The 27,987-nt window shown below is 37.0% G+C and overlaps 3 protein-coding genes across 8 annotated transcripts; 2 read left to right on the forward strand and 1 right to left on the reverse strand.

The window, feature by feature from the left end:
* Positions 1-442: 442 nt before the first annotated feature.
* LOC135609880 (E3 ubiquitin-protein ligase GW2-like) lies at positions 443-10,717 on the reverse strand. Of its 2 annotated transcripts, none has more exons than XM_065103655.1 (8): positions 9,902-10,717; positions 9,657-9,708; positions 9,497-9,542; positions 9,298-9,379; positions 9,054-9,213; positions 8,863-8,965; positions 3,371-3,437; positions 443-1,222 (listed from the first exon to the last, which is right to left on the reverse strand). In XM_065103655.1, the coding sequence occupies exons 1-8, from the start codon at positions 10,091-10,093 to the stop codon at positions 656-658; spliced, it is 1,269 nt and encodes a 422-aa protein (XP_064959727.1). In that variant the 5' UTR covers positions 10,094-10,717; the 3' UTR covers positions 443-655. The 2 variants fall into 2 exon arrangements, with proteins under 2 accessions (XP_064959727.1, XP_064959733.1); XM_065103661.1 differs by having other exon boundaries at positions 9,072-9,213; positions 9,902-10,716.
* A 3,687-nt stretch (positions 10,718-14,404) lies between these two features.
* LOC135609890 (polyadenylate-binding protein-interacting protein 9-like) lies at positions 14,405-19,817 on the forward strand. Of its 3 annotated transcripts, none has more exons than XM_065103667.1 (10): positions 14,405-14,943; positions 15,193-15,303; positions 15,439-15,483; positions 15,635-15,704; positions 15,807-15,919; positions 16,068-16,127; positions 16,378-16,420; positions 16,504-16,569; positions 19,367-19,428; positions 19,494-19,817. In XM_065103667.1, exons 1-10 carry the CDS (start codon positions 14,629-14,631, stop codon positions 19,563-19,565), a joined length of 957 nt encoding a protein of 318 aa, XP_064959739.1. In that variant the 5' UTR covers positions 14,405-14,628; the 3' UTR covers positions 19,566-19,817. The 3 variants fall into 3 exon arrangements, with proteins under 3 accessions (XP_064959739.1, XP_064959749.1, XP_064959754.1); XM_065103677.1 differs by having other exon boundaries at positions 14,407-14,943; positions 16,378-16,425; XM_065103682.1 differs by lacking the exon at positions 16,504-16,569 and having other exon boundaries at positions 14,481-14,943; positions 19,494-19,696.
* A 975-nt stretch (positions 19,818-20,792) lies between these two features.
* Positions 20,793-25,858, forward strand: LOC103976498 (large ribosomal subunit protein eL20z). Of its 3 annotated transcripts, XM_065103687.1 has the most exons (5): positions 20,793-21,116; positions 21,214-21,316; positions 24,112-24,191; positions 24,266-24,306; positions 25,590-25,858. In XM_065103687.1, exons 1-5 carry the CDS (start codon positions 20,864-20,866, stop codon positions 25,647-25,649), a joined length of 537 nt encoding a protein of 178 aa, XP_064959759.1. In that variant the 5' UTR covers positions 20,793-20,863; the 3' UTR covers positions 25,650-25,858. The 3 variants fall into 3 exon arrangements, with proteins under 3 accessions (XP_064959759.1, XP_064959767.1, XP_064959761.1); XM_065103695.1 differs by lacking the exon at positions 24,112-24,191 and having other exon boundaries at positions 20,811-21,116; XM_065103689.1 differs by lacking the exon at positions 24,112-24,191 and having other exon boundaries at positions 20,815-21,116; positions 24,192-24,306.
* Positions 25,859-27,987: the final 2,129 nt, after the last annotated feature.

Consider the following 27,987-nt stretch of genomic DNA (forward strand, 5'->3'; position numbering starts at 1 on the left):
ATGCCCCCAAAGCAGCAACAGAACCATATCCATCTTCCATATATCCCCTTGCAAGTTAATGTGATAAGTACTGTGGTAGCAAAGACTATGACAGTGTTCCTAACTGAATTATATTACTGTGCTTGACAAGTTCTAATCAAACTAGGTCTAGCAAACAACTACCCATGAACTCAATGACAATCTTCCACACAGCCATGTAACCTCAATGATATATTAGAGGCAATTTGCACCTCAGCTTCCACCACAAGTACAGTGAACTAAGTGCACCTGCAGAAGCATGATCCATGAGTGTCTCTAGCTTTGATTGGAGCTATGACTACCTTATTAGAACAAAGAATATAACTTTCCTACCTAAACCTGTATTAAGTTCCACCTCAGTAAATAGCCTTTTTTTTCAAGTTCAATGAGAGATGAGCCAATTATTGCCTATTAGCCTCAAAAATTCCATATTGCCGTCTTCCTTTCCACCATTCCATTCAAGATTGACATACAAATTTCTTTCCCTTATCTTTCTTTTTCCATTTTCTTCATACTCATGTATATTGGAAACAAACTAACACTGAAAGAACAATAGAACCAATAGATAAAAAGGAAAAAAAGATTAAAGAAAAAACGAATGGAAAAGGAAGCGATTTCTTTCATCCAATCACCATCACTACAGCCACGCAAGTCCATGGGGAGTCATCCTTCCTTGAGAGTCCGCCAGTGAAACAGACATGGCCAGCATCATTTGCTCTTCGAAGCTATCTGGAACAAAATGCCCCGGAGCCACGATAGCACTGTTGGGAAATGGAATTGCAGCAGTTCCTGGATCTATCGTGACATTGGAGCCAGTGTAGCTGGTCCCTGCCTCAGCCATGTCTGACCAATGATCGGTTGAACACTCACCAAACTGCTCCCTCAATATTTCCCTCCCACTATCTGGTGGTATCGCAGTCCAACTCCCTAAATGATTGTTCTGAGCAAAACTCACATTTCCAGCAGGTAAGCTACCTGACCGATGAACCATGTCGAATACTGAGGTAGCACCACCGGCCATATTAGCAGCAGACTCAACACTGATATGCTGGCGCTCAGCTAAAGCTGCAGCTGCACAAGCTAACCCCCCATAGGGAGATACTTCTGGAGGAGCTATTCCATGGGAATTGTAGCATTCCTCTGAAAAGGATGGCCCTGGCAAAAAGCTGCCAAGATAACCAGGATATCCTTGATGACCATGTTCCTGGTGAAAGTAAAATGTCTGATTAGTGAATGGGTTCTTGAAAAATTAATATAATTATGAGAAAATTATTTTAGATAAAAATGTATGCATTATATAATTTCATATGACCTAATTCAACATTTGCGGTAATAATGCAAATTAAAAATACTTTTTCCATATGTCTCTGAGAAAATGACATCAGGGACTGACTTGGAAGTAGGCTAACTAGCTATTAACAGATAAAGGACATGTATGAATGCACACCATCTAAAATACACATTCACCAAAAGCATGTAGAGAAAAAGTTTCACAAAGATGGCATTCTGTGGAATAAAATAAAGCTCCTGCCATTTGTCACAACACTGACTTCAATGCTTACAACCTTAACCATACATTAGGATAGGCTGTTTTGAAAAATTAATCACATAGCATCTGGGTTTAAGAATCAAGCTCTACACCAAGGTCATTTGTGGATACTCAGGGAAGCTAATGTAGTTTACAAGTCCCTACGATTAACCGAGTGAAGAGACATGAGATCTCAAAAGCCAAGAGACTTCTCTGATTGGTTAGTAAGAAAACAACAGCAAACAGAGGGGGCAGGAAAAACTCAGAAAGGAGAGAGTAGAGAAACAAGGATTAACCAACAGTCAACAGAGTGTACCAGTTGGTAAGATCTCCTAAATTTAGAAATCAATAATTGACTTAAAGAGAGGTCTAAATAGCCAACTGAATCCAAATTTGTATGCTTGTCAAACTAGTAAGAACCAATCAGTAAGACGGGTACCAGCTAGTACCACATTGGTACCGGCTGTTGCACCCAAAACACACAAACATTTCTACTTGTTAAGAATTTTTTGTTACCCAAGTCTACCGGCACACTTTCTGTGATTCGACCCATACAAAACTGAGCAGTATGCCTGGTATACTGCACAACATCAATCTATGATTTAAACTAGGTCCAGGCAAGATCCGGATATGGTCCAGTCCTGATATAGCCATGTTTGACTCAGAGTGATCAATTCAAAGGCCCATCTGAACATAACTGGGGTTCTTCCGCTTGACTCCAAGTTGAAAGACAAAAGTTAGATAAGAAAAATACAAAAATTAATAGTGATGCAAAATGAGAAAAAGAAAAATCAGAAGAGGCCTGCAGCCCCTTTCATTCTTGCTCTGGCGAAGAAGACCTTAGCATAAAAGATCCAAACTAGCAGCCAGCAGACCAGCATAGAAAATGAAAGATTGAGCAAACTAATAAAAAACTTCAAGAAACATCTGATTATACAAGTCAAGAATCTCACTTTATCCCAATCAAAGACCCTCTTAAGTCTTAACCAATACCAATATCATCTAGCTGCCTCCTCTTAGCTGGAAATTTATTCAAACTTGATATGAATATCAAATATTACATACTTGATCCTTCTATAAGAGAAAGGAAGTACAACCAAGTTCCTAAAAAATAACTAAAAACATTAAAAAATATATACATTTTAAGTATCAATAATTTCTTTGAAGAATTGTGCATGGTATCATTAAAGAAGTCCTTGGCTACAGATTTACATTAATATTCAAATTAAAATGTTACTTGGAGTTGGATGAATTGTACAAACTTAGAGCACTTCCTGTTCTTTATAATCTAATGAGAATTCAGCTGACAGAATACCTTATACATGAAGACCACAAGATCATTAACTGCATGACTTGGATGAAATAAATGAGTGAGCCAAATGAAGTGATATATAACTAGCACCTATGTTTGTGCAATTTATGGAGGCAATAACATTTATATCAGACCGGAAGCATCATTTTAAAGAAAATTCTGATTCAAGTACAGAGAGATATTGGAAAATCAAAGGAAAACTAGTCCCATAAAACTAGAATTAAAAGGCAAAAAAAGAACAAAATTACTCTACAACAAACAACATGATGAGCATATCATCCATGAGGACATAATATCTGCTTTCAAAACATTAAACAGATAAGTCATTGAACAGGCAATAAATACACACTGTTTTAGGAAAAGGGTAAAACTTACACAGCAACTCAAGACTCAATATTAAGAATAATTTAAAATACAACAAATTTTGAAAATACTGTTTGCATAATAAACATTCATTCAGCTCAACTTCCAGCAATTTAACTGTGAACTAATAAAGTAATAATCAACTTTACCTGAATTGAGAGCCAGACTGCTTCCATAACCATTATGTCATCAAGATCCAGGTCCAAATTATCAGCCCTGCATTTTACAAAGTTTGAAAAATCAAGATGAATATAAAGAATATATCATGGTTAGTGTGGGTGGTTAGTGTGGATGGATCATGGTTACACTCGTGCCTAGATCTGGATGGATCCACTCTCCATTCAAATAGATTTAAAGAATATAAGTGTACCTACCTCAAAGAGCAACATTGCATGCTTGAAACTATAAAAATTCCATCCGGAAAGCCAATTTAAGGAAAAAAGTAAGTTATAAACATGATGGCAAGATTCAATAATAACTTGATTTGGGGGAAAAGATAAACTTCCCCTCAAGAATTCTCCACATGACAAGAAAGAAATACTCAAAAATTAATACTAATGGGGATAATTGATTCAAAAGAGGAGAAATTTGGTGAAATTAACTAGAAAATGGAAAGATAAGGATCTACTTGTGGAAAAAAAAAAGATAAATGGAGGAGTCATGAGGAAGAGGGGAAGGGTACCGGTACCAAAATATAGGTTTACTGCCCAACATAGCTTGGTACCAAGTAAAACTACTGAGCAATATACCTATTATGAAGCTGGACCAAGAACCCAATGTGGTTCATGGTCGAACTGACAAATACCAATCAGGACAGATGGACCTGTCTTACCAAAATTTGAGACCATGCAATAAACCAAAGATAGTCACCTTCATATCCAATAAGCACTTGGTACATCATGAATCAAATAATTTAGAAAAGAAGTATATTATATCATCTTAGAAACCTAAATCACTTGATCCATGCTCCAACTGATGGTTAAAGAGAAAAGGATAAGAAAAACAAATGTAAAGTTTGGTGGTCATTCAACAGCACGATTCCATTATCCAATCATGTGCATGTTACCTTCCTCTTTGTAATTTCTAGATTAATCCCTTAACATTTTCTTTCATCTAATTTTCCTGCAGCCCTTGAATGGTTGATTTGGGTCATGAGATATAAACATATGGGATTTACATCTCTCTGCTGAACTAAATGTCAGGTTAAGGTTTGATTGAGGGCTCGTTGGCCAGATCTAATTTCATAAGAGACTGACACATACACACTTATATAAAGGAGGCCATTGTATCAATAAAGATGTGCATAAATGCTTCATTATCAACATGTTTGCAGCATTACACCTCTACTATGGTGACACCACAGACTTCTACCATTTCATTGACTATATGGTATTTAAAAGTCCACCTGCTGAAGGCAACAAAAACAACACCAGAGAGAAACTGAAAACACCTTCATTGTCATTGGCTCTTGCTTAAGAGGCAATAGTTGGCTAACGCTTTAAGCTATTCCATCTTATTACCAAATTGTTCAGTAAATAGCCATGCAGATCTTAACAAAAAAGGATGTTATTGCATCTAAAAGGACCTCAGAAGATCCCAGTAAATGCTTAAGGCCTTGCACAAGCTGAACCCATCAAGTCCCCAGGTTTTTTATGATAAAACTTAAGGAATGGATTACATAAAAGCATCAGGAAATAGAAGGTCAAAATATAAACAATCATTAGAACCAAGGTCCGCCATACCGTACCGTACCGGAGTTTCGACCCGGGCTCGGTACGGTATGGTACCGGTGTACCGGGCGGTACACCAGGGCGTACCGAGCGGTACACCCTGGTGTACCGATACTGTAGTGGTGCTACAGTACTATACTGTAGCACTGTAGCAATGCTACAGTGTAATACTGTAGTACTGTAGCGGTACAGGATGATCCGCGTACCGAGTACCTGACGGACCGGTACATACCGCCCGGTATGGCCGGTACGCTTCGATACGGCAGACACTGATTGAAACAGAAACATGCATAACAAATTAATAATTAAAAAGAAAGTTTGCTATAGAAGTCACTGTCACAGATCCTTTGTACAGAAAATAGCCGATGAAGCCAGGCAAACAACTCACACCCACTTTTCGCTCGAATCCTATTTCTTTCAACAAGATCAAAGAAAGGCCTCAAACACCTTAGGACTAGATGGATCTCAGTTCACAAGCAAGGGAAAAGCAGGACACTCTTTGGCTTTGTACAGACCGATAGCTCAATTGGTTGAGGAAAAGAAATGGAAAGCCACGCGTCCTAGAAAAACCTCGGTGTGGGCTCTAATCAAAGAGAAAAATGTTTCAGATAATTTTATGAATTGTTAATGAAACTCAAGATTGACCAGCAGAATCAACCAAAATATAAAATTTGTTTCTAACCAAAAGAAGAATTTGATACACAAAATACAAAACAATTATATGCACAAATTAAAATTTTCATGAAATAGAAATAATATAATCAAGCAAATTCTTTTTGTCTAATCATGCTAGATCCAACAAGATCAAGTATGGATCTAATCATAGCACATCAAGATCTTTAATAAGTATGAAAATCACATAAAGTCATATCAAGTGATAGATTCATAATTGGGTGAACGTGGGGTTAGTAAAATTTCCCAGGCTAAACCGACCATTGTTGATAGTTGGATACATCTCTTTTCCAGCATCAATAGTGTTGTCTTCTAGGACTTAAGAGGATGAGGATTCTGTTGGTGGTCCCTTTTTTGCTTCTCTTAAAATGGCTTATGAGAATTTATAAGTCAAATTTGAATACTCCAGAAATCTTTGTTGAAGATGTATTGATGTGGTCTCCTATTGCCTTGTCATAGGTGGAAACACTGTGGAAGTTCCACCAATTGCTCTGGAACATGCCATGAAGGCACAACATATGCATTCACCATGGGCAGCCTAAGCACTATAGTAACAGGCCATGAGTCAGCCTGTGGTTTGAACCATGCGGGCCCAACAGTGAACAAGCCAACAGGGTCTTGTAGCCAATGGCTAAGCCCAACAGTGAACAAGCCAGGCACCACACAAGCCTAAGCTACATTAAATATTCTTCACCATTGCACCTGCTTACCTCAAATGTCTTGCATCCATCCCATTTTGTCACCGTGTCAGTCATGTGAGTAAGTCATGAGACAGAGAGCCCATGCTTCTGTCCACACTAAATGTCTATTTTCTGCAGTCGGCTTTTCATTTCTTCTCTTGATTTGGTTTAACTTGTCACCGCTCTGACCCATTGGTCCCCTAAATAATCCTAGTGTAGTTCCCATTAGGTGCAAGGGTATTTTGGTAAAATATTATATAAAAAACAATTTTGGCACAAAAATATTTTGCATGAAATGACCCCCAAGAACTATTAATATCTATTTTAAAGGGGTGTTTTAATCCAAAATTCAATGTTTTCTAAATGTTCAAATTTTAAGATTAAGACCAAATTGCCTCCTCCAGTGTCTATGAAAGGCTGGTTTGGAAAGCTAACAAACACAAATATCCCTCCCACCTCTCTTATTTTTACTGCACATACAATTTCTCTTATATTATCTTATCCTAGGCCGATCAACCTCACTTGGAACCCCACATCCTCTCTCTTGGGTCCTGCCAACTTGAAACTTGGTTGTGTATACTTTACAAATATGGCATATGTGACATAGGGATCGTGCACAATTGGATGTCAAGTGTGACAAAATTAGGTAATATATCTATGTTTATTTACTTCCTACCGCCCTTTACACAATCATAATTTCACTTAACTAGATCAACATTTTTTAACGTACTCACTAGTCACTATTACAAACTCAGATAAGGTCCTATAAGCTAAATGGATAATTATGACTAGTATCGGGACAAAATAACTAAGCTTTTCATCAAATAATACAAACACAAGTACATGTATACAAAATAATCAAGTAAAATATAATTGTCCAAAGTAGTACATCAAGCATAGCATGGCTTCATATGTTATAATAATACAAGATCCAAGAAAAAGCTCAGATTCATTAAGAACATTTTATACATGATGTTTCATCCTATATGATTCCAAAAATTACTGCCTGACATAAGCATAAGATCCACTTAATGATTTCATGAATCTTGTCATTCCAAGAATCGATGCTACAAGGAAGACTATGATACTATAAATACAAAAACATTTTCCTCGATCCTAACTGAAAAGCCAAAAATCATGAATCTAGAACAACTTTCACTATCCACAAGATAAATAACTCTTCTTCTTAATGCAGAATTGCAGCCTAGCAGAGCTTTTAGTAACAGTCATTTGCATGGAGGCCAAAGAAACATTAGCCTATCATGAATGTATTAAACTGTTTTAACCCAGATATTTTCATATCTCATCCTCCCATATTAAGATTCAATTTATCAGACAAATTATAAGAAAACTTTTCTCAACATGATAAAGCCAATTCAAAAGACAATTTACATATAATAAGGCCAACAAATTAACAATCATTCCTAATGGTCATTCTTTAAATCTTCACTGTACAAGCCAAGGCCTAACCACTGTCAAGCTTAGGCTGAATCATATTTGAAATCATTATGGCAAAGACAAAAGCTGGCAAAGGCAAAGGAAATAGAGACGAGGCCTCAAGGCAATCCTTCTCCTCTCCATAATGTAGCTTGGACAGGAAGTTTGCACGAAATTGAAGGAAGAGAGTTGGTTAAGCAGCTGGCTACAGAATTCTATCAAATCTTGATGAAGCATCCTCAACTTAAGTTGTACTCTATAACTGACCCTTCTTTATGAGAAAAGGATTGGATTAAAATAGTCAAGACAAAAGTAAAACAAAGGGAAAGTATCTTATTATACTGATCAAGTGGTAACTTCAGATTTATCCAAAATAACTCTTTACATTTTCTTAAAGGTAAAAAGTTGCAAGGCTCAAATATAATTTTATCTAAGCTCACTTTCAAAATTTTCTAGATTTTTCTATGATAAAGAACATTTCAATTACTTCTTTAACAACCTAATGCCAAAGAATCATAGTTATCGTTGTCCAAGTAAAATGAGGCAACCCTTGAAAATTCATTCCTAGTTGGATTACTGGATCAGATCATACATAGTATAGGTCCCAGTAAATCTGTGGTATAGGTCAGTGTATTGTCTGCTATAGGTGCCTAAGGTGCTTGTTCTATATATATTTTAAATTGCTTAAGATATGATCATGTGTCTGGGGACTTCACCGATTCAACCCTCAAGTCAACCAACTATGAGCAAGATGACGCCATGATAAACTTAATTAACTTAATGTTAAGAGATACTACCAAACTCTGGCATCTGCTGACTTACCAAGAAATTCCTCGAGAATCAAAATAACTAGATATGGTTAGATTCAAAATTCATGATAAGATGGAAGTCCAGCGCAGGAAAGTATTCAACTCCCTGACCAAGAAAAAAAAGGTTTAAATGATAAAATGATGGATAGTTTCCTTTGCTGATCATATATATGATTAGGTGGTAAGGTCGACCAATATCATATTTATTGTAGATGGTTCAGTCTCTACTATTACAAACAGGATTATAAATCATTATTAGCCAAATTAGAACAGAACAATTAAACTAGTAGAAAAGCCCAAAACAATTTTGCACCTGTTCTGTCTGGAGTGTGAAGGAAGCACGCCTGATGGCATAGAGCATGAGGCTTGAGATGAAACAAAATCATTGGTTTGTGTAGTGCATCTTAAAGGTGGCACTGTTGAGTTTTTATTGGAGCATAAATCAATGTCAGTAGCCAGAATTAAAATAATAGTGTAAAACAACATATCTAGTGGAAAAAGGACCTGAAATTGAAGAGCTACCTATGTCACAATACTCCACTTCTACTGGATTCATTATTCTGCTTGATGAATTTATATCTTGTATTTTCTTCAGCTTTTTTGCTTCATCTTGAATTTCTTGCTGCTGAATCCTTATTTGTGCTTCGATGACTTTCTGCTCTTCCTGCATTCATGCAGAACTTTTGAAAAATAAGCCCCATCTCACAGGTCAAAGGCGTGCGAAGGTAGTACAAACTGAAATACTTACAACTTCTTCCATGCTCTTCTCCTCTTTTGTCTTCACACCTCGGTATTCAACAGCGTAATTTGAAGTTTTACAAAAGGGGCACCTTTTAGGTTAAGTGGTAAACTTCCATGGCTTTGTTGTTGTTGTCTTCGTTGTTGTAGTAAACCTTATATGACCAAATTATGTTTCACAAAAAAAAAAAGTAACATACAAAGGATACTGTGTAGGACGAGTTGCATCTGGTGGTTTCATCTGAAGGAAACACTCTGCAAGAAGCCACAAATTGAAGTCAAACAAAGTAAACAACATGGATGTACAGCAAATACAAAAAAATGTCTAAACAAAAAAGCTTTTCAATATCAGAGATAGATTTGCAGTACCCGTGCATATGCCTTTCATGCAGCACCTCGACCGGTTAAGACCCGGATAATACTACAAAAGTTCAGCAAAAAGGGGGGGAAAAGTTTATATCATATCATCATCGAAAGAGATGAAAAGGCAAGTATAAACAGGTAAAGATAGAAATCCCAACGAATTACATCAGGTACTTTTTCATTTGAACTGTTCAAAACTACAATACTTGAATAACCAATCAGGTGATGAAAGAAGGGTAGAGAATACGAACCAGAAAACAGATGGGACAGTCTTCAAGATCAATGGCGCGTTCCTCGCTTCCAGGGTAGCAAGGCGCCAACTTGGACTCGAGAATGAGCTTCCTCAGCTTCTTCTGATCAATGTCCGGGTGCTGGTACAGTCCCTGCGGCCTCGTGTACTTGTCATCCACCACCTGCCTCCTCCTCCCTATCTTATTCCCCATCTAATCCACCTCCAAAAAAAAATGCAAGAGATCCTCAAACCAAGCAACTTCTCCCCGACCTTTTATTCCTCAATCTCTTTACTAAATCACCCACAAAAGCTAAAAGACAGAAAAATCAACAAGAAAAGCAACCAACTTCCCCTCCAAGAACCGACATTTCATTTCCACGCCTCCAGATCGAGCCAGGAAACCACCTCGGGTCCTCCCTCTCGCTCCCAATACCCAAATCTACATCAGCGTCGCTACAAACCCGGAACAAGAAAGCAAATGCGGCGAGCGGAGCTCAATCAAAACCCTAAAATCTAACTCGCGGACATCCCCAACAAAAAGCGACAACAACCCTAAGCGCCCGTCCACCACCCCCCTCGTCGTAGCCCAAGCTTCTTCTTATATCACGCCGCCCCCCCCTCCCCCCCCTTCTCCTACTGATCTCGAAACCAGACAGAGAGGTCAGGAAGAGAGAGAGAGAGGGGGGATCGGCCGTACGAGGCTTTGGAAGCAGGAGAAGGATCGGAGAGAATGATTGGAGGGAGGATATGACGGTGGGATGGGTTGGATGGGAGACAGAGATTTGCAGACGCAGTGATCAGAGCCGGTCGGTCGGGTTTTACTTTGGCTGTAATAGCAGCTAAGTTAAAGACAGCGGTAATACAGAGAGAGAGAGAGAGAGAGAGAGAGAGAGGGATGGGTGTTTGGTAGGTGATGGCTAGTGGAGTGGACGCAGACTACGTGACAGGGATTGTTCCTAATAATATAATTGGAATTGGGGATGTAACGTCTTCAATTTGTCCACATTGGGGACACTAACTGTCCTATTTCATGCAGAAAATGTCATAATTATTGATGATGAAAGAAATGACAAGACATGATGAGGACCCAAAGAAAACAACGAATTATTCTATAATCTCATTTTAAGAATATAAGTACATGTAAATGTTCTAACTTATCATTTAATTTTAACACTTAATCAACTCCTTTCCACTTTCATATCAAATTTTTTTCTTATTATTATTATTATTATTATTATTATTATTATTATTATTATTATTATTATTATTATTATTATTATTATTATATTGAATGGCCCATTAGATATTCAAGACATTTTGAAGGATCAAAAATAAAATTCTCGCAATGTTTCTCGAATAAAAAATATTTCAAATAACATTATTCTTCCTTACTCACCAGATGAATTGGATTGACTATACCCTATCTATTGAAATATTGGTCATCTCACATCCTAAATATACCATTATTGTTAAGGGATTGATCATTAATGTAAACTAGCAACATTAATGTTTTTACTGTAATAAATTGATATATTAAACATGGTGTGCATTTATTTGCCTTTTCCCTCATGAAATTATTTAATAATTTACACATAGATTAAGTAAAATTCTTATTATAAATTGTATTCATGCTATGATGAAATCATTTCCTACTTTTTAGCTAGCGATAACCCAATTTATCATGTAATGAATGAATCCTACCTCATGATTTCTATCTATGTTCGTACTCTTAATCTCTCATTGCCTATAAATGTATGATTTGTGGAGATAATATCTTATGCACAAAATATTCACTTATGATACTATTCGATGGATTAATCGAATTGAGGATTTAACTCAGATCATCAAGAATTCTTTTTGCTGATAAGAAGTACTTTAGATGATAAGAACGCTATCGTCAACTCTAGATAATATATATGGCAATGTCTTGTCGTTCATGAGACACTCAAGAATTAGAAGAACAAAAGAAAAGCTTGCGAGGGGAGGTAGGCTTCACATGCACCCTACTGTGGCTGAGAATGACAAAAACTAAGATAAAGAAGTCATCATGGTGTTATATATATATATATATATATATATTAATCTATCATAGTAATCATCAAGACTAGTACTTGTGTTTGCTGGAACATGGGCACATACATTGATTTTGGAATGACAGAGAAAACTGTCTCTCGGTTTGGTGAATCCTTTTGTTCTCCCTTTTCTATCTGGTTGACATTTTGAATCATCTAAAGTGACACCACAAATCAGTGCAGCCAACACAGTTTGTTCTTTCTTGTTTGTTGTGTGCTTTTATTATTATTATCTTATGTAATTTGCAAAAGGTTTATAATCATCTTGTCCTTGAAGCATTTATTTCACTTAGCCCCACTCCAACTTTTAGGATTTACAAATGAATTTGTGTTCTTTTCTAATGGCTTATCATTATCATTAAAACAAAATTTTATTAGATAATTATTAGGATAATAATATTTATCGGTATGTGTATCGGACATCTTAGACCAATTGGATTGATTTATAAAAGTCTGATAAATATATTATATATTTTAATTTATCGATATGTGCATTCAAGGATTATCTTTGAACAAAGTGACTCGTCAAGACATAAAGCTAGCACTAGACTATATCTCTAGTTTGACTTGGACTATGTTGGGCCTTCACGAGGACATCAAACTCCTGAATTTAAAAAATTATAATACATCGATTAGTCAAATGGATAAAATTAAGATTGATTATCTAATGAGTATATTATTATTAATTTTAACTTAATTATTTTTACTAATAATTTAGTTAGTCACTTTAGAAAAGAGTTATTCAAAAACACAATTCAACGTGACGAGAAGGCTCGAGTATAAATGATTAAGATTGACATATAAATTTTTTTTTATTATCTTATCCTATAAATGAATATGAGTGCATAATTAAATATGATTTACTTTAATCTAATCTAATATTATATTAATTTTTTTTTATCGTTTTCATTTCTTACAAAGCTCAAACAATTAGATGCAGCATGATTATTACTTATATGTTTAAACAAATATATAAGGCTAAAAGTTGGTGTTCTTGTAAACCAGATATATCTATACATGCATCCAGGATATTGTACGAAACGAAAATAAATGTATGTTATATTTTTGTGGAAGTTTTTATGAAAAGTCTGATCAAATCCATGATTTTATGGGTTAGATACTATATTTTTTTTCTCGAGTATAATAAAAGAAAAAAAGATATATCCAAACTTCCATCAATACGAGATCATACATAATTTTATCTTTTCATAATTTTAACTATAAAGAATAACTTGTATAATGATAATCAGAGTTACATAGACATGAAAAATTAATATTTTCATATAAAATTCACATTAAAAAAAAATAATAAGTTGACTATTTTTCACTAAAACATTGCCCGGAGCAAGGTTCGCAATACCATACCGTACCGGTGTTTTGACTTGAGCTCGGTATCGGTACGGTACAATACGAGTATACCCAGGTGCACCGAGCACTGTAGCATTACTATAATGCATTGCTACAATGTACTGGTGCACTGTACTGTTACTATAACAGTGCACTGCAACAGTAACTATACTGTTACAGTGCACTGCTATAGTCGGACCGATAGCGGACGATCCGCGTACTGTTAGTCTATCAGACCGATACGTACCGCTCGTACCGGGCGGTACGATTCGGTATGGAAACCTTGGCCCGGAGAATATATAATTCTCTTAAGATAAGAACGAAGACTTCAAATCATATTTGAACTTTTTATCTATTATCTAATATATTTATATGATTTTCTCTTCCTCATCGTCTTTTCTTTTTTTTTTCTTATCATCGTCCCTATTACAATTATATATTTTTATAAATTAAAATAAAATAATTTATTGTAATTTATCATTAATTTTTTATTATTAAACATGTGATTTGTCTCGTTGAATTACCAATTCAACCAACGAGCATTGATTGGATCTGATTCTAATAACCCCAACTTTCCGAGTCAATTTGGAAACACACGACTGCTTCAAACCTCAACAAACGTTCCTCACCTACCAAGTAATCTCATAGGGTATATATACACACACGCTAATATCTATCCACAGTGATTGTGCAACAACCAACATTACAAATAAAATAAATCTCCATGGAAAATAATCCCTTCCAATATTATTTCTAAGCTTCTATCTTAAAAAAAAATGTGCAAAAAATTATTTTTATTAGTTTTTCATGTCCAACCATTTCATTTATTTATTTTAACAGAATAAAAGTAAAAAAAAACTTTAGAGGTATATTTCTTTTATTTTCAAATAATTCATTGTGATTTGTCTCTATTTTTAACAAAATAAAAATTAAAAAAATACAAAAAATTATATTTGTCTATTTTTTTATGTTTATCCGTTTAATTTATTATCAAAAAATAAAAATATGTGAAAGAAAAATAATTAGGCGTAAATTCCAATTTAGCAATACAACCTTTTCTGAATGGCCGGCCTGATTTCACCTAACCGTCCAGTCATCACGCCTCTCCTTTCTCCATCTCTCTCGCTGTCTTCTCGATTCCAAATCGAATCCTTCCATCTCTTCCTTAGCAATCCAAATAGAGCTCATAAGAGAGAGAGAGAGAGAGACTTTGCTGACAGTTGCGATCAATTGTTTTCGATTTGCTTCTTTTCCTTGATCGATCGACCGCTTTCGAGAATTTTTTGCAGCTGTTTTTTGTCCTCCTTATTGCTGTTTGAGGAAATAAATGGGTGCGGTGGCGGAGAACGCGGTCGGGTCGGAGGATAAGTTCATCGGCCGCCAGTCGCATGCGCCATCAGAGGCGGAGACGGAGAACCAGCGAGACGTGAGGAATCTGGTGGATTTCCTGTCGAAACTGAATCCTTCTGCCAAGGAGTTCGTCCCGTCTTCGTACACTGCTTGGAAATTTGATGGCCGCCTCTCGGCTGGTGCGCCTATCTTTGTGGTCGCGAGTGACTACTATAGTAAGGGAGGGATTGGCCATGGTGGTATTAGAGATTCATTCAGCGATGGATCGTCGAATAACCAGCTGAATCGTGGAGTAATGGTTTATTCGTTTCAATTACTAGTATAGTCTCTGTTAGATTGTACCATGTTTTTGGGTTTTAGGTTCTTTCACATAAAAGGAATGATCTCTTATGAAATAAAAAAAAAGCAAATTGGAGGAATGAGATAATATGGGTGGAGGAAAAATTTTCCGCATTTTGTGGCAAATATTTTGATTAATTTTTTTCCTTTTTTTTCGCTGATATACCATGTGACTTAGAGTGAAATGCTTTTAACTCGGCAGAGGCGAAATGGTTATAGTCAGGGGTGGAGGAGGAAGAATGATAGAGTTCGGAGTGCTCAGAGCGAAGAAAGCATTCGGCGAACTGTGTATGTTTCTGATATTGATCATCATGTAAGACAGTGATAAGAAAAACCCTTTCAGTGTTAATTTTATCCCATTCTGTTCTTCTTTCAAATTTGGAAGGGACCTCCTCCGCTCCTGTCTTTCTTTTGTAGTAATTTGAACTCGGTTACTCGTATTTATCAGGTCACCGAAGAAAAGCTTGCTGGAATATTTGCTACCTGTGGGCAAGTAAGTTTTCTTAACTGCAAAATGTTCCTTTAGCTGCAACTAGCAAATATATATACTATGCTATGCAGGTATTATGATTCATGGTGGAGGAAAATTGCTAGTTATTATGCAATGTTATTTTCCTGATTATTTTGAGGCTTTTGTACTGTAGGTAGTTGATTGTCGAATTTGTGGTGATCCACGCTGGGTTCGATTTGCGTTCATCGAGTTTTTTGATGAGGGTATGTTCACATGATGTTGGGCTATTTGGTGTATGCATTTGAACACTGAAGTTATTAGTATTATGCATCTTATAATTATAATGGTGGGATCTTTACCGATAGATGGTGCAAGAGCAGCCCTAGATCTTGATTTTACTAAGCTAGGTTACTATCCAGTCAGAGTCTTACCTTCAAAGACTGCAATCCTGCCTGTGAATCCAAAATTTCTTCCTAGGGTGAGTTCTTGCCTAGATTTTAATATGATTACAGATATTGTTTTATGTTTTACTAATATGATGAGAAAATGCAGACATTGTTTTTAGATTGTGTTGCATGGTTACTTCAGTTTGGTTGAATTATGCTAACTGGAAAGATATAATGCAGTCAGAGGACGAGAAGGAAATGGTTTCAAGGACAGTGTATTGCACGAACATCGATAAAGAGGTAGGCCGAACTCTGCTTATGTTGTTACCTGCTTTCTGCAAATGGCTAAAAAACATTTAAAATGATCATGGGCAAAGATAACTTGGAAAAAGTTAATATTACATGCAATTAGTTTTGGCAGATAACTTGATGGATTCTCTTTATATGTAGCCAATAAGCTAACTCCAAATAGTTGGGACATTACAGCCTGTTGCACTTGTTATGGTTGTATAGATTGCCTTTATATGACTTTGGATTAGCTCTCTTGCAGGTTACCCAAACAGAAGTAAAAGTTTTCTTTGAGCAATTTTGTGGTGAGGTCAGCTGATTATCTCTGAACTGATACCTTTTTAATTCATTGTTTAATATGGTTAATCATTTTATTTATTCTGTACAGGTTTCTCGTTTGAGACTTCTTGGCGATACACATTTAACATGTATTGCTTTTGTCGAGTTTTTACAGGTAATTATTAGCAAATACCATCCTTGTATATCTGTAAGATGATTTTTTTAAAAAAAATCTTACTCTTTTCAAGGTTAAAAAGATAATTTTCTTTGTTAGGCATGTCTCGATCATGTTTGTCAGTGAATCCATCTTTCTTTTTTAATTTTTTGAATTATATGGACAAATAAGGTTCTGTAGCCTGTTCAAATCCATGAAGTGCTGAAATCTGGTGGTGAGTTCAGGCATTTAAAGAAAAAGCATTATATTCTATAATCCTGCTTTATGGTAACAGTCATTTTAGGGCATCTAAAGTTAATCCAGTATGTTCACATTCACCTTGACATATCATGCTTTCTAAATGCTTTGTTTTTAACTAAGTTGTACAGCCATATCATAATGTCCAAGAGTTCTAATTTCGCTCTGTGAAGATTAGTCATTGCACATAAAGATTTGTAGTTTGTTTATCATCATCTTCCTCACTCCATGGTGTCCTCTTTTTGTACTTGTTGTCTTGGCATGCTTAGGTTTTCAGGGCAACTTTGATTAAGCCACAATTATGATGTAACATCATAACCATGATTTTTTATCATTTCTTGAAACATTATGAAACTTAACTGCTAATGATAACTAACAGAGAATGGTTATTGATGTCCTTATGCCCTTGTAATGTAGACAAATAATCTTAATCTTTTTTTGTGATCTCTGGTTGTTGTCTAATTGGCACAGTTATCAAGCATCTAAATGGTGGCAGTTACCTTGTTGCATTTCCATACTTTGTACATGTTGGATCTATCAATATACTTCTATACAGTTCATTAATGGCATTATTATGAATGCTCGACCTGCTTATACACACACACACACATATACATAGCAAAGGACAGTGTCTGGAGAGAGATGCACTCTAGTGTCATATTATATTCTTTATTGGGATTGTAAAATTAAGGGTCATTCAGTCAGGAAAACACATAATCTGGCATGAAACATGTCATTCATGCATTATAATTAATTGTCAGAAGATTGTTCGCTGGGCAAATTTGTAATTTTATTCACCTTTTTCATCTGATCTAATGCTAGAATTATTTCATCGAAGGGCATAATGAATATGTAAAGCAAAATTGGTATTTTGCACCAGAAATGATGTCTGGTAATGTATATATCAAATAAGAGTAGAACAACCCAATTCATACGGTTGTAATGACTTTATCATATCCTTTCTAATTGCTACTCTTTGGAAGATGCAATGGATAGGACTTGGTGACATCTCTGTCAAATTTCTCGACTCCTAAGCAAGGATTGCAATCTAGTACCAAGGTATTATAGCGGTCCCTAGCTAGATAATGTATTGACCAGTCTCGGTGTATCGACATATGGTACTTCGGTATATATCAAAGGCTCGAAGAGGAAGGAAGGTGCAGCAATGGGGGTAGAGAAAGGAAGAAGAAGAGGAGGCGGTGGAGAAGAGCCTACCCGATCGAGGAAGAGGAGGAAAAGAAATGAAGAGGATAGGGTGGAGGAAGTGGAGTAGGAAGGAGGGAGAGGAACAAGAGGAGCTGGAGGAAGAGAAGGAAGGAGGAATAGGAAGGAAGAAGAGGAGGAGAAGAGAAACATACTCGGTTCACGACAACGTGGGCGATAGGGATGTAAGTGGCGGCTAATTACGTGTGTCGAGGCTTCTCCCGGGATTAGGGCTGGACTGTGAGGAGGAGGTATGTGATTTTTGTTTTTATATGGCCGGACCAGACTATTCGAAATTGGTCATGTCCATTTATCGGTTCACACCCCAACTGGTAAATACTGGTCGGTACATACCGCTGTGGGCGAAACAGAATTCTTTGCTCCTAAGTTACATTTTGTGTTTACTGTCTTAGTTCAGTTTTTTCTGTTTCCTTGTGTTAAGGGGCAAATATTGCGCTCATCAGTTTTGTTTTGTCAGCATTTGCTTTCTTCTTTTGCTTTAAAGGCTGTACTGTGTTTGTGGACTCTTTAGACTTTACTTAATTTGTTAACTTTCTAGTTTATTGCAGAAGGTACTAACCCTGATTGAGCTAGATGGGTCTTGGATGTCTCATGATATCAAAGTTCAAAAAATAGATTGTGTTGTAAATACTTGTATGCATGTATAACATACACATGTATATCCGCATATCAAAACATGCATGTGTGTGTGTATATATATATGTGTGTGTGTGTGTGTGTGTGTATGTATATGTATGTATGCATATATGTATATTTATGTATATATGTATGTATGTACACACGCGAGCGCGCACGTGCGCGCGTGCCCACACACACACACACACACACATATACATATACTCAGCCTGCTCTGCTCAAATTTTTAGTTCAAGACGGATTGAAAGAGGGACATGCATAACAATTTAACTTAATTGAATCCTTTGGTGTAGCAGTTGCGGTAACAGGTTGTATTCTTGTATGCTGTAAGCTTTTTTACTTAGGAAGCTTTATTCCTTCTCCTATCTGTGTTAGCATATGCCAATCTTGACTCTTCTGGGGTGTTTTGACCATGCAATCCTCTTCGCATTCTTTTTATCTATAAATACATGTTCCTTAACATTCTTTTTTATGTGTTGGATAAATCTTGATGTCCTAAAGCTGTTTCACTGTGTTTAATGCATTCTGTGAAATTTAAGAAGACTTGAGAGTTGCACAAATTTTTTTTTTTTCTGTATGCATAATTGTCAATGCCTAAAAATTGAGCTTGTGAATTTCATGCATCACAAAGTGGTTATCATGCCTATTTATCTATTTATTCAGGTTTTCCTAATGTTTTTATGTTTTCTACGAATGGCAGGCAGAAAGTGCTGTTCGAGCTCTGAATTGCAGTGGCATGATTCTAGGAACACAACAAATCAGGTATTTTCCTAATCCTCCATCCATTTCTGCACTGTCATATGTTATAACACAGATTGTGGTTTCAGGGTGAGTCCTTCAAAAACCCCGGTGAGGCCACAGGCAATCCGAGCCTCATCAAACTGACTTGGGTTCGGTAACAACTGAACTCGGTTGCAATGTCCATGTAACCAGACTGCTCATAAGGGCTCTTATCGCATTTTGCATGTATCAAACTGTTTCAACTGTTAAGAGTCTTTTCTCGTGGACTTACAAGGATGGCTTTCTTTCATTTGTTCTTGGCTGGAAAGGGCCAAACAACCTTCACTGACTACGGTGTAGTTTCTGTAGCTGATCATATTTGTCTGACCAGTAAGTTAATTTAGCAGAAGTAAATTGGGTATTCTATGCAATTCCATGATGTTGTTCCTTGCGTCATTTCTCCAATCATAATATTCTTTTAACACATTAGTGTGTATAATGTGTGATGGAAATAATACAGTTGTTAGGCTATATGTTGGAATCATGAAAGTTTATTAACCCTCGATTTTCTAAGATTGTGTTGGCTAGTTTAGCTGCTGGTAGAAATTTTGATGGATTATCATAAGATTCTGATTAGAATTTTGTCTTAGTTATTTTCCTTTGCAAAAAAAAAAAAAATGATATTTCCATGACTGTTACAATGTTTCATCTTAAACAACCTTTAATGATAATAACAGCATTGTTTTTCTTTTGATACAATATTTGGGACTAATTAAATATTTTTTTTTTGTCATATTACCCAACACATGAAGCGCTTGAGAAATGGTTGCATTGTAGTTTTCTTAGAAATGTATAATGCTTTGTACAAGACATATTATGTCAAATACACAAAATAAACATAACATATTATAAAAGTATACAATAAATAAAGGGTGAATTCTTAAAAAAAAAAAATACTTCAACATTTTTTTAGTGCATTTTTGCCTTTTTGAAAAATAAAACGCTATACAGCAAAACTGAAAATAAGAAGCTTCTATGGGAAAAACTTATAATAAATGGCTCTTTAGAAATTTCGCCAATATTGAGTTCCTCGCAGGCTTCGGAGCTCAGTTCCGACATCACAGCCGTCCAACGGTGTGGGCCCTGTCCAATGAACATCCGTAAACACAATTTTGCATTCACCTGCTCAATTTGTACCCACGCGTCCGTGGAAGACAGTGTCGACCCCATCCACCAGTCACAGGAAAGGTAGACGATTACGGCAGTTTATTAACGGGTAAGGGTAGGAATCTCTTCACAATTATTAGAGAAACCAGCCTCCCGTCTCTGCGATATCTATGTCTCGTTCAAGGCACCAAACACAGAAGTCTTTGCTTCCATTGGTCAAAAAATGCGGGGCACTTCGTCTTGGGACAGTTGCCGCTGTGCGACTGTGTTTGGTCTCTCGCTATATACACAGGATTCGCTCTCGCTTTCGATGGGAACCCCAAACGAGTTTAAAGGCCTTCAGTGCCCACCCCGACGTGGCGCCCTCCTCTTGACCACGATGTTGATGGCCGGGCGAGGCAGCGATGCCGATCGCCCCAAAGTTCCCGCCGTCCAACCTCCTACTCCTCCTCCCTACAGCACCTTTTCACAGCAACCACCGACGGCTCCCCTCGTGTACCCTCCTACGGTGCCGCATCACCAACCGCCGCCGCAAACCACGTCTGGTTACCACGTCATCCCAGGTGGGTTGTTTCGCAATTCGGAATCCTTAATCTTCTTCTTCTGTTTCGCAATTCGGAATCCTTAATTTTCCCCTTTCCTTGTTGGATTCTGTTTCAGTTGGGTACCAATCTCATCCGTATCCGACTTTTGTGGATGGGATACCCATGGCCATGAGGGATCCTCCCCTCCCTTTCTGCGGCATTGGCATTGGCTGGGCTTTGTAAGTCGAATTTACCCCCCTTTCCCTCGGCCTTTCTCGAATGGTGGTTGATCGATTCACTACTTTCAAATTTTCTATTTCTAATTATCGGGATTCTTTGGCCCCCAGTGAAATGGGTTAAACAGACGAGTTTCTATATCATGGAGTATCCCTTGAATTATTGGGGCTAATTATAGATTATGTACTATAGTTAGAACTTTTTAGCATCGTGATCCTAAACTTAAAAAATTTCTATTAAAATTTTTATAGTTATAAAAGTGAAATGTTTAATATTATTTACCCAAATACTATCGATTTTATCGTCGGAAGATACAATACGTGACAAAACGTGCAAAAATAATACAAAAATGATGGACAAAAAGATAATTTTTGGTGTCTTAGTTATGCTTTTTAAAATGCCCTAATTAAAACTTTTTAGTCGACTGTTGTAATGGTAGCCCACGGCGATGTCGCTGAGGGCCGCGGGTGACTGTTGTGGTCGTGGTCGACGAGAACACGCGATGGTCGACCTTGTCGATTTTGATCCGAACATTGGCGACTGAGTTGGAGGCGACGGTTTGACGATGGTGGTGGTGGATCTTGGGGTTGTAAGGAGAAAGAGGAGAGAGAGCAGCGGCGGGAGGTGATGCAAAGGGAGAGGAGCAAGAGGACGTTAGTGTCACGGGTGATAACATCGACACGGCCATTGTCCTCGTGACACTATCATCCCATGAGGGAGGAGGAGGAAGAGGAGGGAGAGTAGTGGTGGCGCTATCTCTAGCTTTTGTAGCTTCTTGTGGGAGGAGGAGGAGGAGGAAGAGGAGGGAGAGCAACAATGAGAGGTGAGGCAAAGGGAGAGGAGGGAGAGCGACTCTCTCATCTCCCTTTGCCTCACCTCCCTCCGTCACTCTCCCTCCTCGTCCTCCTCCCTCTATAAGAAGCCGCAGAAGCCGGAGATAGCATCATTGTCACTCTCCCTCCTCTTGCGGGCGGAGGAGGGAGAGTGACGGCAGGAGGTGAGGCAAAGGGATAGGAGATAGCCACTCTCCCTCATCTCTCTTTACCTCACCTCCTGTCGTCGCTCTCCCTCCTCTTCCTCCTCCCTCAACGGATGATAGTGTCACAAGGACGATGATCGCGTCGACACTATTGTCCTCGTCCTCTTCCTACTCTCCCTTTGCATCACCTCTCGTCGTCGTTCCCCTTCCTCTTCCTCCTCACAACCCTGAGATCCACCACTACTATCATCAAATCGCCGTCCCCGCCTCGGTCGTTGATGTTCGGATCGGCATAGGTAAGGTCGACCATCGCGTCGTTCTCGTCGACCACCACCACAACAGCCACCCATAGCCCCCGACGGTGTTGTCGTCCGCCACCACCACAACAGTCGATTAAGAAGTTTTGATTAGGGCATAACAAAAGAAAACATAACTGAGATGTTAAAATTACTTTTTTGCCCATCGTTTTCGTGTCATTCCTACATGTGATATATCTTCCATCGGTAAAGCCGATGACATTAGGGTAACTAGAGTTAAATATTTCACTTTTATAATTACAGGGATTCCAATGTAAATTTTTTGAGTCCAGGGACCGAGATACTAAAGAGGTCTAACTACAAAGGGTAATATATAATTAGCCCAAATTATTGATGTGGAAGTATGATGACTGCAATATGCTAAAATATGCCAAAGTTGTGCTTCTGTGATGCGATCTTAGAAGACTAGAAGTTTTATATATTAGTAGGCCATATCTCTAGTCTGTGATGATGGACGGTTCAATTTGTGGAATAATGTTTTTTTCTTAATGCCAAAATAGTGATGAGACACTTGGATTGCTGAATAAATGATGCTTTCTGGTGTGTAAGATCATTACCATTTAACATATTCTTTCTCCAAAAGAATTATACCGTGAAACTTTGCTTGGTGGTTTTCACCATTCTGTATGCCTTTGTCTTGGATTTGAATCTGGACCTTATCATATGCCATACATAACACTACATCACTGCAGATGTAACAAGGGCTACATTCTATTTTCTTTGACTTCTACCTCATTTCCCCTTGACCTTGTCATATGTTGGAACCTATGGCATGGGTTGGTGTGGCACATACAACATCATTCTGGTACAACACAGATGGTTGAGACCAAGATTAAACAAATTTATTGTATATATAATGAGGCAACAACAAAGTGAAGATTAAGCAAATTTAGAATACATTTATTGAGAAAATTACAAATGGAAGAAAAAAGGAAGTAAAAAAAGGTGTTGAGAGATTAAATTAGAAATCAGACCTAAAAAGTTGATCCATCCACTATCTGATCAAGAATCAGAGCTCCAAGTTGTTTAATATCTAATTTAGACATTGATAGAATTATGAATTATCTGGTTCAAATACTGACAGGATTATCAAGTCAAAATGTTGAATCTTCATTGGCCATAAATTGTTTTGGAGTGGGTCATATTTGATCCAATCTATTGACAAGCGTAGTTGGAAGTATGTGGATGAGATATCTTTGGCCATTGGCTGCCGATTGCCATAGTTTACAACTGTAGCAGACAAAACCATAATTTTTCACTATTTGGTTATGTTCTGGCCTGTGATGTGCGATCAGTTCCATAACAACCGATGATATGCATTATTATTATTATTTACTATTGACTTACAAACCCTACTAAAAGCCCCAATATTGTTTTATTTGGAGATAAGTATTTCTCTTTTTAATTTTAGCAAGGACAGAATAATTGTGTAATTTGTACTAACTATTGGACTTTAGATGTTTTAGCTTGCTAATGAGTCATGGAATCTCTTTGTGTGCAGCATCACTTTCTGTGTGTGGCTTTACTGCATTTTCTCAACCTTGTATGTCTATTTTAAAATGGCTTACATTTCTTTTAAAGGTTTGTGTCAGGTTTTTTCCTTGCTTCAATTCCGTGGTATGTTGGTGTTTTCATTCTGCTCTTTGTTGCTACAGACTACAGAGAGAAACCAGGACTGGTTGCATGTACAGTTGCTGTAAGTATCTAATACATCTACACTTGGAATAACATAGTTTTTTTTTTTCTTATATTTTGGTATGTTGAATGAATCTAGGTTGTCTGCTTATAACTTTTGTATAGATCATCCAATTATCTCAAGGTTCTTTTGGATATTATCAATTTCATTAAAATTTGGTGTCGAGTTTTCTTATTCCGCTGAAACTAACAAAACCTCTAATCTAGAGTTAGTATGCTTGATTAATGCTATGCTGAGTTTTTTCTCTAAGCAAAATTTCCATATTTAACTATCTTGCTTTACCAATTTAATTTGCATCAATTTTTAGCTCTAGAATTAAACCATTTTCCTTGTATTTGAGTACTTTCAGATCAATAGGAAGGAACCCTGATCCTAATGAGTCAGATCTAATTTAGTTATGCTGCCCTAGCTTCTACTATTGAGTTCCAATATTCTGCTGACGGGTTGAATGATGAACCTTAATACTTAATCATGTTAATCCTATTCATCTCTTCTCTTCTCCGTCTCTTTTTCATCTACCCCAATTCTTGTCCCCTTGTTTGCCTTAGCCTAGGCTTGGATCAAACTATACAGGTGCAACAAATTCATCTCCCTAGTCAATTTCCTCCTCCTTTCTCTACTACCTCCTCCATGGTTCTTCATTGCTTGATTTTGTGCCATCCACTAAGCTTAAAGCATGGTTGTGGCAGCTACAACCTTCCTCTAGTATACTCTTTGATTTCTACAGTCATGCTAATTTGTGCCTAGTATTGCCATGGCAGAACACTCAAAACACATGATGACTTGGCATTAGGCTACCTGACACATTGTGTTCCGAAGTATCACCTATTGTAATATGCATTGTTTCATGTATTGAAAGATTTTGAAGTTGAAGCCCATTGAAGTATCATTTTAGCTTACACAAAGAAAGAAGTTGCACTTAATAATTGTATAATGAAAATGTTGAGGATGATAATTTATAGTATCAACCAAGAAGTAAAGGCAGTTGTTTGGTTGTTCTACCAAATTTTCTCTTATAGAACGAAAAACGCTAATTACATTATATTGTTTTTTCTAGCATCATGGCTTTGGTTTTGAATAGCCAACACTGAAGTAGGCTGGAACCAAGATTTCGAGACAAAGTTAAAGCAATTGATATATAAGTGGAAGTTTGTACGAGCATTAGACTTTGCCCACTCCTGCCTAGTTTCTATTAAACTAACATCTATTGGTGTTTCTGCTAAGTCATAGTGCTGTTATCGGGTTACTCACCTTAGTATTTTCGACTATATTTGTTCTTGCAGGCGGTTCTGGCACTCATTCCTCTAATCCTCAACGCCTTCAAATTCCATGTGTTCTGGTGACTTTCACACTATGAATACGCATGTGTATATTGTTAACCTTATTCCTAACCGTGCAATGTCTTATTTTAAATGCATTACATTTAAGCTGCTTATTTGTTTTTAACACACGCAAACTTTTGCTGGCATGGGACATTTTTCCATTATAGTTGTGCATTCATCAACTAAAAGTGTTTTGCTTGCTGAAAATAATGAACACGACAGCCTTCTCATCTTTTTGTCTCATCTTTTTGCATTTCCTTTGTTCTATATTTTCTGTGAACGGCTGTATCTTATTCCTTATTATACCAGAAAATGTTTCTGCTTTCTTGTTTGAATTCATGACATTATTAATGTGTGATGTTTACATTAAGATGTGATCATATGAATATAGTGATTGATATACCCTACTGACACCATAGTTGTTGGAAACTGTAGAACCTAAGAGTGGGTGAAGCCAGTGACAAGGGATATATAACTCAATGTGGCTATTTATAGAAGTATAAGTTTCCACAGTTAGGATTCCTAATATGCTACCACACAATAGTTAACAAGTGAGGAACAAACAGGCAGACAACAACCACAACCGAGGTGTAAAAATGTGGACGGAGCAGCTGCCGAAATGTAGCACCACAACCAATAAGAACTGTGAATTAACATCGGTAAAACTCATAAACTTCAAACAGCTAGGACCACAATTCCCCTTTAAAATCTTCCCTAACACCAGTGTCAAGAATTTGTTTAACCGAACATAGCCACCTAGAAGGACAACTGCTTGCTGGCATTCAGTGCTCTCACCTGGTTGTTCTTCAGATTCAGCTGTTCAAGGTATCTATGCAATGGCGTTACCAACATGGTAACGAAGAAATGCAAATGACTGATTTAGCAATTATCACGTTATAATTTATATACACCTCGGTTTATTGCCCTTTCCAGATGACATGCATGACTAGAAGCATTCCGTTCTTGTGCAAACAACATATCATTCAACTGCAATACAATGGGGTCGAGGCAGGCTTATACAGGAATGGTTTGACAGTGTGGGAATGTCCTGATGGCCGATTATAAGAGAATTTTATTCCAGAGTGAGCATCTCCCCTTTGCGTGCAATGTTCATGGAAGCTACTTACAGGCCTTGCCAAGCATGACACCCAGCGATCACTCTCAGGCATCGTCTCTGCCACTTTATAAATGCCTTTCAAGTTTGTGAAGGCCTGATAATTCAAAACGTCACCTGACTTGGTTATGCAAAGAACAGCCACTTCAGCACCTGAAAGGAAAAACTATGCACCTTGTTAGCTCAGATCAAGTTCACAAATAAGCTTCTAAGCCAGATAATATTTCAAATAAAGGAATGCAAAAGATTAACTAATTATAAAATTCATGGTCAATATTGCAGGAAACTATGATAATTCATAGGTCAAATCCTGAGATGTTTATGTTGCTCGGATAGAATCTTGAGCATTGTTTTTAATCTGCTCAAGATCATTCAACAGAAGAAACTTCATAGCAGTTTTAGGGACTATATGACAAACAACTTTTTGGCACATAATATCTTCTACCAAAACTTAAAAAGATTGTTTTTCTTTAGCATCAGTTGATGTGTCCATCCAGCAACAATACAAAATTCATCATTTTAGGACCAACCGGATTACTCCAGCTTAGTACCACATTGAAGGTGGAAGAAGATTTTGGGTTAGTTTATTAGGTTTTGATTGGTTTACCAACACTACCTTGTGTTTAAGCATCTTGGTTCAACGGTTCATACTAAAAGTCAATGATTCCATCGAGTTTGTTCGTAACAAATGATATCAGAATCGACATAGTATTAGGTATAATGGGGACACAAGTAGGAAAGGGCCACCAAGACAAAGGCAAATCATGACATGGGGCAACCACTAAACTACCGTCACATGTATCATGCAAGGACTTTATTTTTTTTCCTCCTTAAGCGTGGAGATTATAATATCCTAGTTTGATACCACATTGAAAGTTCGAGAAGATTTAAGTTAGTCTATGAGCTTGATAGAGATGGTTGAGATGAGAAGAAAAGAAAGGATAGATAGATAGAGAGTAGTGCGAAACTTGGTGGAAGGAGCAAATAAGAAATTTTATTTCTCATTCTCTCAACACAATTTTACACTCAGAGATTTTTTTCTTGACCACTCTTGATCATGAAACATCCCACCTATGTAGAGGTTAAATAGGAGTTACAATAGATATTTATATTAATAGATTTGTAATCTATCAAATTTATTATATGTCCCTTCATCTTCATGACTTATATAAGTTCTTCATGTTCATTTTTATCATGGTAAAGGTAACAATTCCCTCTCTAATTAAGTTTATTCTTTCGTAACAC

Source organism: Musa acuminata, chromosome BXJ1-2, assembly GCF_036884655.1.
Source record: "Musa acuminata AAA Group cultivar baxijiao chromosome BXJ1-2, Cavendish_Baxijiao_AAA, whole genome shotgun sequence".
Lineage (NCBI taxonomy): Eukaryota > Viridiplantae > Streptophyta > Magnoliopsida > Zingiberales > Musaceae > Musa > Musa acuminata.